This window comes from Pseudoliparis swirei, chromosome 6 (assembly GCF_029220125.1).
Source record: "Pseudoliparis swirei isolate HS2019 ecotype Mariana Trench chromosome 6, NWPU_hadal_v1, whole genome shotgun sequence".
NCBI lineage: Eukaryota > Metazoa > Chordata > Actinopteri > Perciformes > Liparidae > Pseudoliparis > Pseudoliparis swirei.
Genome location: NC_079393.1, coordinates 25,101,144 through 25,119,429, shown reverse-complemented (window position 1 = coordinate 25,119,429; position 18,286 = coordinate 25,101,144). Strand labels below are relative to the sequence as shown.

The 18,286-nt window shown below is 44.6% G+C and overlaps 1 protein-coding gene across 1 annotated transcript in view; it reads right to left on the bottom strand.

The window, feature by feature from the left end:
- The window catches only part of si:ch211-266k8.4 (carabin), a 92,515-nt gene that overhangs the window by 33,862 nt on the left and 40,367 nt on the right, over nucleotides 1-18,286 (bottom strand). The window contains exons 11-13 of the mRNA XM_056415753.1: nucleotides 10,661-10,759; nucleotides 8,911-9,104; nucleotides 3,007-3,113 (exon numbers count right to left, since the gene is read on the bottom strand). Coding sequence (XP_056271728.1) covers nucleotides 3,007-3,113; nucleotides 8,911-9,104; nucleotides 10,661-10,759 — 400 coding nt within the window. The remainder of the gene's footprint in view (nucleotides 1-3,006; nucleotides 3,114-8,910; nucleotides 9,105-10,660; nucleotides 10,760-18,286) is intronic.

Here is an 18,286-nt window from a genome sequence, read left to right as displayed (position 1 = left end):
AAGGGACACAATAAACGATGCTAATGTTACATCATTCATATATATATATATATTTTTATCAAAACCTAAAACGGTCTGACCCGTCGACATTTCCTGCCTCTGAAACGTCTCGACCGGGCTGAATTAGTAATCAAACGACGCTTATATGCAGGAGGTTCAGGGGGAATCCCAAGAGAGTGACATGCCACAAAAGGAGCGCAGAGCATTCCTACTATTGTTCCTGTGCTCCGCGTTGCTTCTCCCAGTTTCCTCACAAATACAACATGTCTGACAATAACTTGAAGGGAGACAAAAGAGATGCTTAGACGACACAATGCAGTGATAGATATGTGGCACGGCCGTGGTACAGTGTCAAGGCACCGTGGTATTCAAGCAGGGTGACCCTTAAGGCGATGTTAGGGCAGCGAGTCTTGAACTTTGACCCCCTACAAAGCAAGATCCAACCCGGTCCGCCCACTTATTGTCAGAAAAGAAAAAAACACGGGAAGTTTTGCACGTGAGCAGGTGAAGAGTTCCGAGAGGAGGAGCAGTGATTGAAGGTGCGTCAGGGGACCCTCAAAGAATGGTTTTCTCCTCACAAGATGCAATTGTGTTTGCGTGAGCAGAGCTGTTCTGCGCCGAGTGCTCGCAAGAGTGGTTTGCATTTTGTCATGGAAGAGCACGTATATAATTATATATATATATATATATTATATCATATATAGGAACAACATGACATTTTCTTTCTCATGCTGTGTGGAAAGAGCTTTTCTTGCGAACCGCTGGATGTCATCAGATTGGCAACAGAATTCATTTTATTAATAAATCGATGAGAAAGTGGCACGGAGATCCCTGGTATTTAAATGTAGCAGCGATGAGTCCTGTGGGAGAAAAGAAAACGCTCCTCCTTCTTTATATTATGTTGTCCCGCCTCTCCGCTGCCCCTCAGCAGCTCCGATAACTCCGAGAGCACCAGAGGCTAAATATTGTTCGATCCCTGCGGCTCTTTGCACAAAGCCGCGAGGAGCATTTGCATAACAGAAACTTAGGTTGGATGATTACAAAAAGTAATCTTCTTCACGGACAGATAAAGCCGGTAATATTACACGTTCCATGTCTAAAAGGACTTAATATAAAAGTTACAAATGTCTATATTTATCTTTTTAAGTCCCAGTAGAATGAAAAACACATCAATTTCATTATTAGTTTAAATCTTGTGTCAATTGTTCATTTCTCTCTCTCGTGTGTGACATACGTTTATGCCAGCGGCGTGTACTCCCCTTCGACCTCCTCCGTCCTCCAGATCGAAAGAGGCTCTGACCTCCGTTTCTCCTTTCCTCTTGCCCCCGTAACTCAGCTGTCCTCGTCATGGTATTTGTTGTTTTTAGTCTCATTAATAAGACTTACTGATGTTTTCAACATCTGGCAGACAGCCGTGTCCACTTTCTCTACCGCTAATGTGCCGCCCGATTACAACCACTAATCCTTCTGGTGACCCCGCAGCCCGGTTAAAACAAACCGAAACCACTAAACACGAAGACTCAGCCTGCGAGGAATGACAAGTATGCTTAACACACACACACACGCACAAGAGTGACAGCCTTTTGTTTTGAGCCTGTCAGAGCGAGAAAGAAACAACGTCACAATGAGAGGACTAGAGGACTATTGTGAAATTCTAAGTGCTGCTGAAGGAGCAGCTGGTTTATGAAGAGGAAACAATACCTGGAGACGTGGGGGAATAGTGCAACTTTCCAATGGTAAATAAACCAAGAGTGGGTTCCACAAAAGGCGCAGAAGTCACACTCGAGTCCAGCGTAGCAGCGGGGAACATCTTTACCGCCGCTTCTGATGCCTTTACGTGAACATCAACGAGGTTAAACAGGCTTTTAAAATTGCCCATCGTTTGATGCAAAGTAAAAAAAAAGGAATTGCACACAAGTGTGGATTCCTGCGTTCACTAGAATAAGATGGACAAGATGAAGAAGAACGCGAGCTTCTGCCCATCGAGCTGCAAACACGTCTCCAGCTCAGGGTCAGTCTTTATTATATGTGGTTAGACAAAACCATAAATCAAGAACTCAAAAATCAAATCAAATCTAGAATTATCACAAATAAAACAGATACCAGATTTTCTGAAGTGAAATGTAACTTAATGCAACAATCCTGTGCCACGTTTACTTTGACAGAGGAGCAATATAAAGCATTCTGGCTGAAAACACGACACACTGGCACGGGTTGTGCACGGAGGGCTCGACAGCGGGTGAATTAAGAGGAGCCTGAGAACATTTCAAAGGATATAAAAAGACAACCCCCCCACCCCAGCCTGTTCATGAACCACCAGACTTGAGAGCAGATTCTTTTCCAGGCTGAGAGTCCTTAATTCAGCCTCCACTTTAATCCATATTTCTTTGCAAAACTCAATTTTATGATGACAATAAACTAACTGTGGACACCTCCCAAATAAAAGGCTGCAGGGATTTAATGAACTAAAAGAAGAAGCTTTTCATACAGTATGAAATGGCTGTGAACTTCGGATAACATCAGAATCCCTCATATTCATCCACTTGCTGTTAAGTGTTAAATCAAAGAAGCCTCTTGATTCATTATTGTGTTATCGCAGCGCATTTGGAAGTGTTTTGTTTTGTAATTTGCTTGCTGTTGTTGACAGAATCCTAAAGTCTCCAGCAGAGTGCCGAGGCCATCGGGGGAGCGGTGTCGTCAGAGACACAATCTACAGCAAAATATCAACAAATGACTTCACGTAACCTCGTGTACCTCCGTGCTTGCTCCTGTGCACCGAAATACCACAGAGGTCAAACTGAGATATGTACGAGTTTGCAACACAGAATAAATAAATGACCCCATGAGCTTCAGATTAGGGTTACTATGGGACTACTGTGTTGTACAGGTGTAAAGAATAGACGACTAGCAGCCACATGCTAGTATTCACATTGAGAGGTCCACAGTGGAAAGGTAAAAGAAACAAGGCCTGTCTTTTTGTTTGCAATGTTTAACCTTTGTCCTCACCCGTCACTTCTTCCGGCTGCATCCGTCACCGCGACGTCGCCGGCGGTCCTGTGCCCCGCCGGCTTTGGAGCCCCGCCTCTCTGCTGGCTCCGCATGTGGGTTCTGATCTGAAAGAGGAAGCAAGCGAGTCAGAGCAGGCGACAATCTCCTTTTCCACGCCAAGTGAAGCCGATGCGGAAGAGTCTTAAACCATGCATTCTCTGCACTGACCAGCAGGGGGTGAGTTCACTGGTTGCAAAAAGAAGTCGGATTGTATAGAAGCCTATTAGAGAATTACTCTACTCCAAATCTCTAGTCTTCTTTGATATAGCATGTTGGTCATTTAGTGAATGATGAATAATTTAGAGAGTCAAAGAGACTATTAGAAAGGGGTATGCTTTAGGGCGGGACTACCTTGTGATTGACAGGTCTCTACTGCTACCAAAGATGTATATGGCATACATGAACTTCCGTTCATTGGTAAAAAAACTAAAAACAATACGGCGACGGCCAAATCGTCCGACTCAAGGCATCAAAACATCAGTCCACAAACCGATAGGTGACGTTACTATGATACGGCCACCTCTTAATACACAGTCTGCGAGTCAGAGTGAAGCTGCCGAGGATATCCATCTCACATGAAGCAGATGATCCGTCATCGGGAAGAGGAATGTCTGGCCTTTCTCCTGAGCCCCAGCCCCCACCCCCTGGAGTCTGTGTGGTTCACCAGCATCAACAATGTGCTGCTGAAAGGATGCGTTTTAATCCGTTTTTGGACTTGGCCCAATGCTTGTGTGTGCGTGTGTGTGGCACTTTAAGCTACACCTTGACTTTCAATCCCATTTACAGTACTTCCCATTAAAAGGGCATATCCTACTGTATTTCTTCATCCGTTTGCCAACACTCATGTTACAGGACTTTTTTAGAAGCATGTTACCTATTTTTTGTTTAATTAGCTAATTAGCACCTAACGTAAAGTACAGCTAAAATAGGGACGTTGATAGTTTAAAAAAAATGTTGTTTTGAGTTATTTGGTCCCAAAAAAAGAGAAGAATTTTGACCCGATGGCCATCAACACATTACGATTTAGCTGGAGGAACAACAACTTAGGAACCTAAAATGGATTTGACCACGAATGATTTAAAGAGTGTGAAAAAGGGGACGAGGATGACTAAAATATTGAGCCATCTTTACCCAGAGGGCCATCAAATATCGAGAGGACACGCTGCAAAATGTATTACTATCCCGAGAAACATGCCTGGGCAAAGCTTCAATCATTTATAATGACCAATGTGACGTAACAGATGTCAAGGGAGAGAATGCCGTCCCTTCCTTTCGATGGACAACGAAGAGAAAGACATTCTAAAGAGCTACAATCCCCAAATGATTGAGGGAAGAAAAACCCATCACAGAAAAATACAATCCATTTTTTCTTTTCTTCCCTTGCCTTCCATCTCTTATTTTCGTCTACATTGCTTCTGCTCGCTTTGAACTGAATCTATATATATTTATATTAAAATTATAACAAGTCATATCCCTAATTGACCTGAACCTTCAGAGGTGGCTGCGACTGTGCTGGCAGAAGGGACGAAGACATTCAGAAAAACCTTCTTTCCAAATATTGTGAAATCTCTTGGCGAGAACCGAGATAAGCTCGGTTGTGTCTAAAGTGTTATAAATCACACGGCGGTGAGCCTTGCGGCCCCTGGGTTTGGCAGAAGGATTTGGGCATCTGAATGGCGCTGTTGAAACCGACACCCGGCCCTTTGTTCCAGACCGCTGCTGGCTCTCAGTGGATCCCGATTTCTTTAATGGCGAAAAGAAAAGCTCTACACTGTTTAGGAAAGAGTCTTCAGGCGGTAGCCAGCAGAGACAACGGCGGGGGAGGTGAGAAGGCCACACAGAACGCCTTAATGCATTATTAACATTGTTTACCAATGAACCAACATTGAGAGCCTCATTTTACTGGCACAATCAAAACAGCTGGCGCAAAGTGATGGGTTCCTCAAGGGCAGAGGGAGAGTTGCCAAGCACACCTGCCATGTGCACAGGCACGTTGAGGTTAAGTGGAAGATGATTTGAAAGGTATGGCGATTAATCATTAGCCAGCTGGAAATACAATTATTCCCTTCCTTGCAGCAAGTTCAAGAGAAGATCGATGCCGCTGTGACACCTGTCCGGTAAACAGGACTCGGCTTGGCAAGAAAAAAAGGGGGAGGCGGCTGGCCTCGCTCTCCAAAACCAACTACATTTGACAATCCATCAATACATAGACTGCCCAACAAGGAACAATAAAACTCTGGACTTGCTGTATGCTAATACAAAGGACGCATACAGTGCCACTGCCCTTCCCCCCCTCGGCAGGTCTGATCATGACCTGGTCCGGCTGACACCCAGGTATGTTCCTCTGGTGAAGAGGCTGCCGGTGACCACCAGGACTGTGAGGAGGTGGTCTCTGGAGGCTAACGACGCTCTACAGGACTGCTTCGAGTCAACGGACTGGGATGTGTTGTGTGGACCGCACGTGGAGGACATCAACAGTATGACCGACTGCATCACGGAATACATCAAGTTCTGTGAACACACCACCATCCCATCACGGACTGTGCGCTGCTTCCCCAACAACAAGCCCTGGATCACCAGGGACCTGAAGGCGCTTCTTAACAAGAAGAAAGCTGCTTTCAGGTCTGGAGACAGGGATGAGCTGAGGAGAGCCCAGCGTAACCTAAAGGTGAAGCTCAGGAGGGCAAGGACTCCTACAGGAGGAAGCTGGAGGCCAAACTCCAGCTGAACAACACAAAGGAGGTGTGGTCTGGGATGAAGCAGATAACTGGCTTCAAGGTGGGAGGTAGACAGCCAGGGGGCTCCCTGGAGAGGGCCAACGAGCTGAACTGTTTCTTCAATAGGTTCAGTTCACAGCCCTCTCCTGTCTCCTCCACACATCACACCTCCCAAACACCTCCCCCTCTGTCCCCCCTGCTGAGCTGCACATCCACCGAGCCCTCAATAACAATGGGCTCCTCCACCTCCCCCTCTCTGTGACGACTGACCAGGTGAGAAGACAGCTGGAGAAACTACTCCAGCGCAGAGCTGAAGGTCCTGATGGCATCAGCCCCAGGGTCCTAAAGACCTGCCCACCCAGCTGTCTGGTGTCCTGCAGCGCCTCTTCACCCTCAGCCTGAGGCTGGGGAGGTCCCGGTGCTGTGGAAGACGTCGTGCCTGGTCCCTGTCCCAAAGAAGTCAACACCATCTGGCCTCAATGACTACCGACCGGTCGCCCTCACCTCCCATGTGATGAAGGTGCTGGAGAGGCTGGTCTTGGCCCACCTCCGCCGCAGGTGAAATCGTCGCTGGACCCTCTGCAATTTGCTTACCAGCCTCATGTGGGAGTGGCGACGCCATCATCTACCTGCTGCAACGAGCTCAGTCGCACCTGGATGGAACCGGTGTCTCTGTGAGAGTCACTTTCTTTGACTTCTCCAGTGCATTTAACACCATCCAGCCACTGCTGCTGAGTGAGAAGCTGCGGGTGGTCGGTGTGGGCGCGTCCACCATCTCCTGGATCACTGACTACCTCACAGGCAGACCACAGTTTGTCAGAATGGGGCGTGTGCTGTCTGGAACGGTGGTCAGTGATATTGGAGCCCCACAGGAACTGTTCTGTCTCCCTTCCTCTTCACCCTGTACACCAGTGACTTCCAGTACAACACGGAGTAATGCCATCTGCAGAAGTACTCTGATGACTCTGCAGTGGTCGGGTGTATTAGGGATGGACGGGAGGAGGAGTACAGGGCAGTGGTGAGCGACTTTGTAAAGTGGGCCGATGAGAACCACCTGCGGCTGAACGTGGCCAAGACCAGAGAGATGGTGGTGGACTTCAGGAGGAAGGCGACAGCTCCTCCACCTCTGAGTGTCCTGGGAGTGGACATGGTGGAGGAGTACAAGTACCTGGGCGTCTCCATCGACAGCCGACTGAACTGGAAGGCCAACATCAACGCTGGGTACAAGAAGGGGATGAGTCGACTCTTTTTCCTGAGAAAGCTTCGATCCTTCAACGTGTGCAGCAAGATGTTGTGGTTATTCTACCAGTCGGTTGTGGCCAGTGTGCTGCACTTTGCCATTGTCTGCTGGGGGAGCAGCATCGGGCAGTGACACAAGCCGTCTTAACAAACTGGTTAGGAAGGCTGGCTCCATCATCGGCTGCCAGCTGGAGCACCTGGAACAGGTGGTGGAGAGGAGGACGTTGAAGAAACTTGTGTCCATATTGGACAACCCGGACCACCCTCTCCACCACCTCCTACAGGGACAGAGGAGGACTTTCTCCAGACGTCTCCTCACGCTCCGCTGCCACAAGGACAGATACAGGAGAACATTCCTGCCGGCGGCTATGAGGCTCTACAACAGTTCACCTCTTGCCAGATCATAGTGCAATAACTACAACAATAACTAAATACTTACACTATGTTGATCTGCACTTCACACATCTCATTTGTTTGCACTACACACATACACACACATTTCATTTCATTTGCTCTGCACTCATACACACACTTTGCTTTTTGCACTCTGTCTATATTTAATATTTTTTGTATTTGATTTGTCAGTGTTGTTGTGTGTTGTGTATGCATGTGTGTTGTATATTTACATATATATTTTGTTTTGTATTTTACTTTTATTTTACTTGTATACTTCTATATCTTTCATCCCTGTTTTTTATATTTTGTGTTTTGTTTTTATTCTTGTGTGTTGCTGCTACTGTCACGACAAATTTCCCCTTGGGGATTAATAAAGTATATATCTATCTATCTATCTAAAAAAAGATTTCATTTTATTACAGACAATTTCCCTTGTACTTTTGTACCTCATAATGAATGTACAGACACGAGTAGTATTTTCGCTCACAAGCAATATATACATTTTCCGAAATGTCAAACTAATGGACGAGCTAACGTTGAGACGAAAGGATGCCACAGACACAAATAGCTGGATCGGGTAACTGGAAACCATTATTTTCGACAAATAAAAATGTGTTGCATTTTTATCCATGTATTCATTCGTCACATTTTGTTTGACTTTGAAGGTCAAATAAGGTGTAATAAAAGTCCTGGTTTATCAGGGTTTTCTTATAAAATGGTCCATGCTGATTTTTTTATTGAAATAACAACCTTTTGTGACTTCTAATATTTTGCAATTACTTTCAATTAAACCAGATTGTTCCATCAGACAAAAAAATTATGTTTTCAATTACTTTATTAGAATACAAATACTTGTAGCTGCAATTAACCTATTTTGAACTCAATATGTTTTCAAGATAACAATTCAGTGCAACATGTGAAAAACTATGACAAAACAAGTTCAAATATTTGTCAATGAATAGTTTTACCGAGTGTTACACTGCATATCTTTTCAAAACAATAATGTGCAACCTTTGCAAAACAAAACAAAACTAATGCAGATATGTGCAAGTTATCACGTTTGATCATTATTATACGCTGCAATGAGCTTTCCACGACCTCTTTTAAAAACAAGGCTGCAGGCTTGATATGGCCACTCTCAATTATGTTGAGCTCTTGTTTTGAAGGGCAACAAGAGGAAAGCTGAACTCACGAGATTCTTGGCAAATCTCGTGCGCAGCGTAACCTGTTAAGGCCGTAATGTAAACATTTACACTAAAGTACAGGCATTTCGCTCTTTGTTTATTAGTGACTTAGTTTTATGACTATGTACTTTGTATTATGTGAAGTTCTTAATAAAGGTCTTGAAATAAAAACATCTGCATTTCCTCTCGCACCCCACCTGTAATGCTGTGGCGACCCACTAGTGGGGCGCACCCCACAGTTTGAGAACCACTGCTTTAGAGAACGAGTTGTCCACTTTTTTACTTTATAGTTACTTTATACTTTATAGTTACCATAAGAGCTTTACCTGAGCTTGTGTTAGTGAAGACGAGGTCCGATTCCGGAACACTCGTCCGGGTGCAGGACTGCGTTGTCTGGGCTTGGCCTGTGTTTGAGACGGCCGCGCCCCCTCTGTCCTCTTTCTGCCCATCGGGTCCAACAGGTAGCGCTGGGCCAGGCGCATCATGCGGGTCAGTACACCTTTAGACCCGACAACAGATACTGTAGGTAAAACAAAACAACAACCAAACAGAAATCATCAAAGACTTTTATTACAATCAAACGTCCATGTTTGCAGACATGCAGAATCATGGCATCTGATACCGTCAACAAAATAAGCTATCGTTCCATTACAGGCATCCCCTCCCCCCCACCCACTGAATCGCCTGTGTGTGTGTTTGTGTATGTATGTGAATGTGTCCTTGTTGTACACAAATTAATGTTATCAGTGGCTCAGCATGTTGACTCAGGGGGCAGAATCGGCCCGCTAAGGCAAGCTGTGAACACAAAGACTCACTTATACAATGTACCGTCCGTGTTTGTGTGCATCAGCACTCGTACAAACAGACGCAGAAGCTGGAGCTCATAGTCAAGGCGGAGGGCGGAGGGGGGGGGGGGGGTCTACGTTTTACTGTCAAGAAAACCTACTTTGCTTTTCCAACTCTACAACACGACAAAGCAAACGCCAACACTGATTTAGCATTAATAGGATTCATGCTACCTCCTGTAACTTTATTGCAGAACGGCCTGAAAATGTGATGCATTTGCTTTTCTATTTATTTTGTATTCATTGAGTCAGTAGAGCAAGAGTCGACAGTGGTCGTGGAGCCGTGTTCCCCTGGGGACGAGTAGAGAGCTTACTGTACACACCCATTTGCTGAAATGACACAAGCTCATTAGATTACCTTCGCCTTGTGTTTTCGGTATGATGATCCGCTTGCACACAAACAGCAAACGTCCCTTTTCAGTTTGGAATCAGCGCTAATTTAAGTTTATTCGTATGGGGTCAAGGATATAAAATGAACCACTGGAAATACAACCTAAGCTAATGTGCAATATCCCTCCATAGATGGGCTTTTAAAATACACAAAACTCCTCAAATTAGGAAGTGCAAAACAACATCTAATGTTTATTAACTACATTATGATCAAAGTCTAAAAATCTATGGACAAAACTCGTCTCAAAATGTGCTGTACAAATAAAAAACAGACATACCTGACCAACCTAAAGATGGTTAAAAAATAGCACTATTGGATACTTTTTTTGGGGATACAAGGCATAACAGAGGTTTATTTACCTATTTTATTAGCCAATAGAAAGCTTCGTCTTGCGGCATGTTTGGCAAGGGGTGATGAACTGCGGCGGCAAAACTGGAAGCGTGCGCTTGTTTTTCAATGGAGCCTCCGGCTCACGTGTTGTTTTAGGGTTTTCAGTCTTCTGGCTGGCCAATGACAAAGTTACTCCGTTCAAATATTACCGAGGCTCGTCTTGTGGCAGAATTGGGACTTAATGCACTATTCTGCAGGCTTGTACTCGTCAACCCTTTTCCATTCAAACCTCTATGTTGAAACCGCTGTGATTTAGTGCCATTGACATCTTATTTTCCTGTTTTAGCCGGCACCATTCAGCAGTCAGGCTAAGATATATGGACGTGGGAGGTCTAGACATGTTGCATAGACCAAGGTTGTCCTAGCAAACACCCCAAAAAAACAAAAATACAATGACACCAATGTTTAAAATGTAGAAGGACACATGTTGAGGAGCATGCACACACTCACCCGTCTCAGTGGTCTGTTCTGCTTCTGGAGGTGCCAGTACATTTTCTTTTTCCTCACCGACTTGGGTTGGTGGAATGGCCTCCGGTTCTGGACACGGTTCTGAGAAAGAGAGCACCACATTTAATACATCAGGCTACATGAGCTGCTACTAGCATAACACACCAACATCTTTGACTATTTGAGGACAAGTTACTTTTGTGGGTAACCAAGGTGGCGGAAGGGCTGTACAAATTAAAACGGACTCCGGTGAACTTAAATGGTATGGTATTGCTTTTGACCACAGGGACCGCCAGAATCAATACAATACAAGTTCTGTACCTCCGGTGAAATGTTGCCCCTTTAGCTGAGTGGAGCCTTTCATTTCACTTTGCATCATTCTTCTGGTTTCCCAACCGACAACTCCACTCATTTAGTGGCTAAAGAGACAGATACTCTTTTTAGGAGGAGAACAGTCAATTGAAGCTGATGTGGCTTTGTCTCTGTATAAATAAATAGCTTTTGTTTATATCAGCTGTAACTTTGTTATAGAACATTTTCAAGCAAGCTCCGCTGCTCCCAAGCATATTATAAGAAGTGGACTTAGTCTTCGTGACATCATTGGATTGTGGACTGGCGCGTTGAAGCCTTGAGCGATTTTGTTGCAGCTACTTGTCAATTACAGTAAGCCGGCCCTAACACATACCCTGCTTTATGGTCTATTTACTCCAAATAGAGCAACATTTACTAAATGAACATCATGATGTATTGACAAAAATACTTGAAACTAGAGATTGAGACAACAAACTTATGTTTACAATGTTTAATAGGGGACTAAATCAAGAGATAAGTACAGTCATTTCCTCAGACTTCTAGACAATGGGACTTCTTGTCTCTCCTGCTGGTCAGTAGAGAGAACGCAAGTTTAAGACACTTCCACATTGGTTCTACAGCAGAACAGTCGGTTGCCACCTATTCCCAAAGGGGTAAACCAGTTTTCTAAATAAATTGGTTTATTGAGCTTGGACACTTTCTAAAGTTGTCAGAAGTTGCTATTTAGTTCTCGTCGACAGCGATCTGAAGATTGCCAATTGACCCTTGCAGCATGTACAATAAAAGCTGCCGGTATATTTTATAACAGTTGATTTTATGGCAGACTAAAAAATAAAAAAAACTGTGTTTATCAAGTCAGATTAATTAGCGAGTCCCCGGACTAGAGTTCACCACGGCAGCAGCAATGATTTGGGCCTTTGATGTTTTCCCTCGCTGGGCCGAGATGATGTCAACGTGCGGGCTTGCGTCCTGCGGGAGGCCGGCGAAGTGACTTCTAATTTGTAACGGCACATATCAGTGTTTCACCACGAGCTTCAAGGATACGGCTTCCGCCAAATAGGAAGAGCCGACGATGAAGTGCGGTGTCTCCCGGCCCTAATGGCGGGGTTATCTTTGATGTTAAAACAACTCCATTTCCCAGACACACCCTCCCCTTCCCCAGATTGCCCGTGGCTCTCTCCCCCTCTGCCTCATGTCCTCTCTCCTTCCTTCCCTCCGATCTATCTCGATCACTGCCAGACGTCGGTGAAGGAGAGGTTCCCTTCCACTTCAAAACATGCTTGACGTGTCACAGCGTGTCTGCCGTGAGCCACCCAGAGACTAAACACATGACGTTTTAAAAAGGTACATTAAGAGGGGAAATTAGTCAGGGATTGTCGGTCCGACAATACAATAATATATACCTCTTTTAACAACGCCTCGCTTCTCTTGGATGATCGGCTACGAGGCCAGACGATATAATCACAAATCATTTTTATATTATAGGGATACATGTTTTCATAGAGCTAAATTAGCTGTGCACAAAACACGCTACAGATGCACAAACAGTGGTGAGCTCAGCTGCAGTGTTTCTGTATGACTCAGGGTTGTAATGAAAAGGTCTGAGTGACTGTGATTTATCGCTGGGGCTCAGCCCTGTGCCGGTTCTACGTCCCCCCCTGAAGCTGCCGCTCGGCAGCCAGTTTCAGTCTCCAAGTTTAAAAGGAAGCACTGCACAGTATACAGAACATCTCCTGTAACTAATAAATCCTAACATTTACAGAAATGTATATTCTTTCCTTCGCATGAAAGTGATAACCCTCGATATATATCCATCCATCCATTATCAATACCGCTTCATCCTCATTAGGGTCGCGTCGATGAATATGCAATAGAAAATTGTTTAGATATATATGCAATAGAAAAAACTTCAGGTCTGGTCATTTTGCAGACGTAGATGCAAACTGAGATTCAAGTCCCACGAAGGCAAGAACGACTGATCCGTTTATGTTTTTAAGTTTGAAGTCTTGAAAGCTGATATGCTTTTTTTAGAAGAGGTTATTTTGGCCACACCAACACAGTCATCCGTCTCACACACGTCTTGCGTAACAGAATTGGTCTCATGTTCAGTCACTCTATAACGGGCTTAAGGTTTCTAGTTTAACACATTGATTGTTGTTTGTTTGACTCAAATTGCTGTTAAAACACAAAAGGCCGACACTTAAATCTGTGCCCGAACGCATCCTGCGTCGACATCGACGGAGGAGCGAAGCTGCTGCTGCTGACACGGTGCGAAGGGGCTCAAACTGAACTAGACCTGTACGCCGTCTCGTCTTCTCTCTTGACCACAGCTGGCCGGTCTCGGGGTAAAGGTGCTTTGAATGAAGACACAAACCGCCAAAGGAAGAGAGGGTCTCTTACCCAAAAAAGGTTTGGAGTTGACCCACAGTAGAAAGAAATAAAGAATTTTTTTTTTGGACTAAGTGACCAACTTTGTGTCGCCAACCTGAGACAGAGAGGGACAAATACTATACGTTGTGCATATTTTAATAGTTGCAGTAGTTTTTGTAGTCTGTCGTGTGGTGCTATTTGCTAATTGTTGAATAAAGTGTGTTTTACCGTTTCTCTGGGCCAAAGTATCTTACATTCTTTAGGGTTAAACACTTCCTCCAGTTGAACCAGACTATTTGGACGTTTAAAAAGCTAAATCCACTGCTTTTGCTCAGATTTTCCTTTTACAGGCTTTTAACTCAGTTGCCCAACTGTTGCATGACACTAGTCGTTGAAACTTATTATAGTTCAACCGAAACTGGCTCGGCATCAAAGTGGCGGCTTCAAATAAATTAATCTTGGATCAAGTTCAGCCGTAATTTAACTGCCTCTTCTGTAACAGTAGCTTGTTATTGAAGAGGTTGTTCCGTCACCCTGAAGTGAACAGCTGGTCTGAGAAGACTGAATGATTTATTGAAGTGAGAGGACAAATCATTCATCTTTTTGTAAATTGAAATCAGTCCAAATAGCACAACAAAAGAAAGAAAAAAAAATATGGTATGATTAACAGAGCGACATCTCTGACGGCTGTCAGATAATCATATAAGTCCACCAAAGATGCCTCAGCTTCTCACTTTACACATCTGATGCCAAAATAAAGAATTAGACTAACCCCATAATGATAGATGCCATAGCACAGACACACACACACAGATAACACACCCTATACTCATACTGTAATGACAGGGTTGAAGACGTGTTGGTAAAGCAATTGACGGTACAACATCTCATAATAATTCTATCATACTTAGCCAAAATAGTGGCTGGACTTGAGGTATCGGCTGCTCTGGTCCAGACTTAAATACCGCAACTCGTTTTGGATGGAGCACCACAAAACCAGAACATTCATGGTCTGCAGAGGATGAATCTCCACGTCTTTGCTGAACGCAAAAGCTGCTAGCGTGACTGTTGACTTGTTGATTGAAAAGTAACGTAACATTAAATACACTCATTGGGAGGTAGTGAATTACATGGGCAGTCACTTCATCACACTGCCGACTGATCTGTCATCGCAACGGACGTTATTTGTAGGGAACAAACGACAACGCTGTCCTCAAGACGCACAACATCTACGACTCCGAGACAATTCGCCCCAAAATTCTGAAGCTAAAGTTATGTTCATCCCCACCATGAATATAGAAGTGGACCATGACCAGTGTGAAGTAAAGATATACGTTAGCTAGTTTATATCACTGTTACTGCTTTCAAATTTATATGAATACAAAAAAAGAAAGAAAGAAAGACAAGCGTGGAAATGGAATGCAAGGGAGGAGACGATTGGGCTCATTGTCAGCAGCGATGTACCAGACCGTTGTGGTGAAGAGGGAGCTCAGCCGGAAGGCTCTGCTCTCCATTCACAAGTCTATCTACCATCCCACCTTCATGAGCTGAGGGGAGTGACCGAAGTAATTCGAAACTCAGATACGAACGGCCAGACTGAGCTTCCTTCGTAGGGTGGCTGGACATCCAGAGCCGCTGCTCCTTCCGGTGTAAATGGGCCAGCTGAGGTGGTTTGGGGCCTTTGGTCCTGGACAGCTCCGTTTGGAGGTTTTCGGTCATCTCCAACTGGTGTTTGGCCACGGAACGGACCCTGAAAACACACTGGAGGGATAATATATCCCCTCTGGCATGGGAACGCCTCAGGCATGAAGAGCTGGAAAACATTGCAAGGGAGAGGGACGTCTGAAATACTCTGAAAAGCCTGCTGCTCGCTCAACCCAGTCCCGAATAAGTAGAAAAGACAATAGATGAACGAACGGACTGGGATGGACCGATAGGGATAGACGGAAGCCAAATGTGAGCAGTTACCGTATCTAACCACGGTTCTATGGTATCTTGGGGACAAATGGTGATTTATTAACCTCAGGATTCAAATATCTCAAACGATCTGAGAGAGCTGTGAGAGTTGAGTAAGGGATCCAATGGCTTTCTGATAACTTGTTGAGGAGGCTGTTCAGCCTATTACAGTAACCAAACTTCTACTGGATTTAAAATTGAAGCAAAACACATTGTTGCACGAAGAAATTGTTTTTTTAATTCTTTGCCCAGTTTACCATCAATGTGCTTTCATGAGACTAGTGGTCTTACAATCATGGAGCATTTATAAGTTATCGCCACACAGACAACAGATAATTAATATCCAATGTGACAAAAAGCACAGGGTACAACGAGCTCTCAATATTTCACTAACTCGGACGTGGTGTGTACATATACGCGTGTACAGTATACCCACAGACAGACACACATATATGAAAACAGATGACATAACGCAAACAGTGACGAGGTCACTTTGAGCTATTAACTTAAAACATGTGGTCCAAATCACAACTCGCAAACAGAGGACGTCATTGTCGGTGAGCTCAGCTCCGGGCTTTTCTCTATGACTCAGGGCGATAATGAGAAGGTATGAATGACAGCGTGTGTTTATTACTCCCCACTCTCTCTCTCTTCCTCCCCATCTTTCTCTCTCGCTCTCTCAAAGTCAGTTTCAGAGCGCTCTGCTGATTCCTCAGTGTCCAGGAATTAATGCTGATGACACGCAGCCTTTTGAAGGTTGTGTTTTGGTGCGTTTGAAGCCTCGGCCGTCCTCTGGGAGTCGGCGTGGGGAAAGCACACCTGCGGCTGGGATTGAATGAGCTCTAATGTAAGGCAGCAGATCCCGTGGCCCGGAAGCTCCATGACACGGCTGCAACGGGAAGCTTTGAAGTGCTGATCATTTTACGGAGGGGACGGGGGAGTAGACAGAGAAGGGGGTGAGGTCAAAACCTGCCATCACACCTGCAAACTGCAGTGAAAGAGATGACAAGATACAAAACTGGAAGCAGGTGGGCGGAGCCTGGGGCTTTTCTGTGGCCCGGATGAATATAAGAAACGGACAGAAAACGTCCTGAAAGGAAGGAGGAAAAAAACCTGGAGACAAAATCTTAAAAGACTTTACTTCTGTACTTCTGCTCTCCATGTTGTACAGTTTATAGAGAATGTAAATCCAATCTGGGCTAAGTTGAGAGCCAGAAATCATGCCATAATTGGAGAAAGGATGTTAAGCCAGCGGTTCTCACATTTGCAAAACCCTCGAGTAATGTGATGACACAAGGGCAAACCTCCGCTTGGACTGTGGACTGTTTTATGTCTTCTTTGCTGTAATAAGAGTCCGTCATGCTGAGCTTAGCTTACATGGACTGGAATCAGATTTGTTTGGTCAGGATTGACACCACAATGACCTTAACAAATAAAAGTAATGACACATTAAATATGTTAGTTGGAAGGAATGCAATGGCTATAATGATACGCTCAGTTATTTGAAGCCGTTATTTTGATTATTATTAATGTTTACTTAATGTATTGCTCAAATACCAAATCATGTCTCTGGTTGAGATCTGCCCGGTTCAGCTCATTGAGTGATTGACCTATCAGTGACATCAATATTAGCTTCCCTGTATTTAATCAGAGCAGCGACCACAGACATGTACCGCTATGTAACATATGGATGTTACCATATTTGGAATGTGGAGATGTTGACATGACAGAGGGAATAACAGAGAAGTAGAGTCATTTTCTCATAGACTTCTATACAACCAGCAGAGTTGGCCCCCTGCTGGTCAGTAGAGAGCAAGCAGGTGTTTAAGACATAGAACTGGAGGTTGCTGCCCTGTGTCAACATGTCTGAAACCAAAGTGTTGACAAGTTGGAATAGTAGAGACAAACAGACGGATCAGTAAGGATTACCCTGAGTTTAATGAATAACTAATCGATTTCCTTCTCACATCTCTCAACATTGTTTCCCACAGCTGGCATTTATTTTGACAAAAAAACGCTTTGATTGATTGACTGTCTGCTACCTGCCCAGTACCAAATGGAAAACAGACAAATTGACCACCGGGGTATCGATGAGCATTTATCAGCCAGATAATTCCCCGCAGTCGTCAGTGGAGACCAAAACAAAGCTAAAAGGAGAGTGAATATTGGTCATGCCAATGTTGCCGTTCGACACATTTTTGTAAGGTACAAGTCAACGTTGTGTGTGCAGTGTGAGTATGTATTGCTGGGTATGCTATTTTGCCTGTTCCCCCATCACAGAACAATGTGAGCGAGTCAATCCATTTGTTATTCTGGCCTACTGGACATGACTGATCAACCTCCAGTGACCCCGCCTCCTTCCCCTGCGCACCAGGCGGTCACACAACACAAAGAACTGTTTAACCTCTGCTACTGGGGACAGTCTGCAACAAAAAGATAAAGAGCAGAGCGGAGAAACCCAGGGGAAAAAAGAAATGATTATACCAGACAGAAAAGTAAAAGGTGATTGAGAAAAGGATGTGGGTTGGGGGGGATATTAGCTGGAGAAAAGCTGAGAATTAAACCTGGGTTCAATCGAACCCCAGGGGTTCGGCAGGGGTCAAGACCAGTGTTGGGAGTAACGCGTTACAAAGTAACGCGTGACTGTAATTCCACTACTTTTAGCGGTAACGAGCATGTAACGAAGTATTTTTTTAACTCAACTAACGCAGTTACAATTACTGAAATGTAAATGAGTTCGTTACTCTCGTTACTCTCTTTTGTGAAAAATGAACACTTGCAGACAAGAAGACAAGCTAGGCCTACTTTAGCTGCTTCTGATCTGACATCGCAGGACCTTGGTGGCGCAATGATATTGTAACGTCTCGGACGTTATGGCACTGATGACACGGAGACGGGACGACGTTATTAATCCTCACTTTATTGGGCATCCACCAACACAGACAGCGTGCTCCTCTCAGCTCAGCAGCTCGAACGTCAACCAACCTTAAC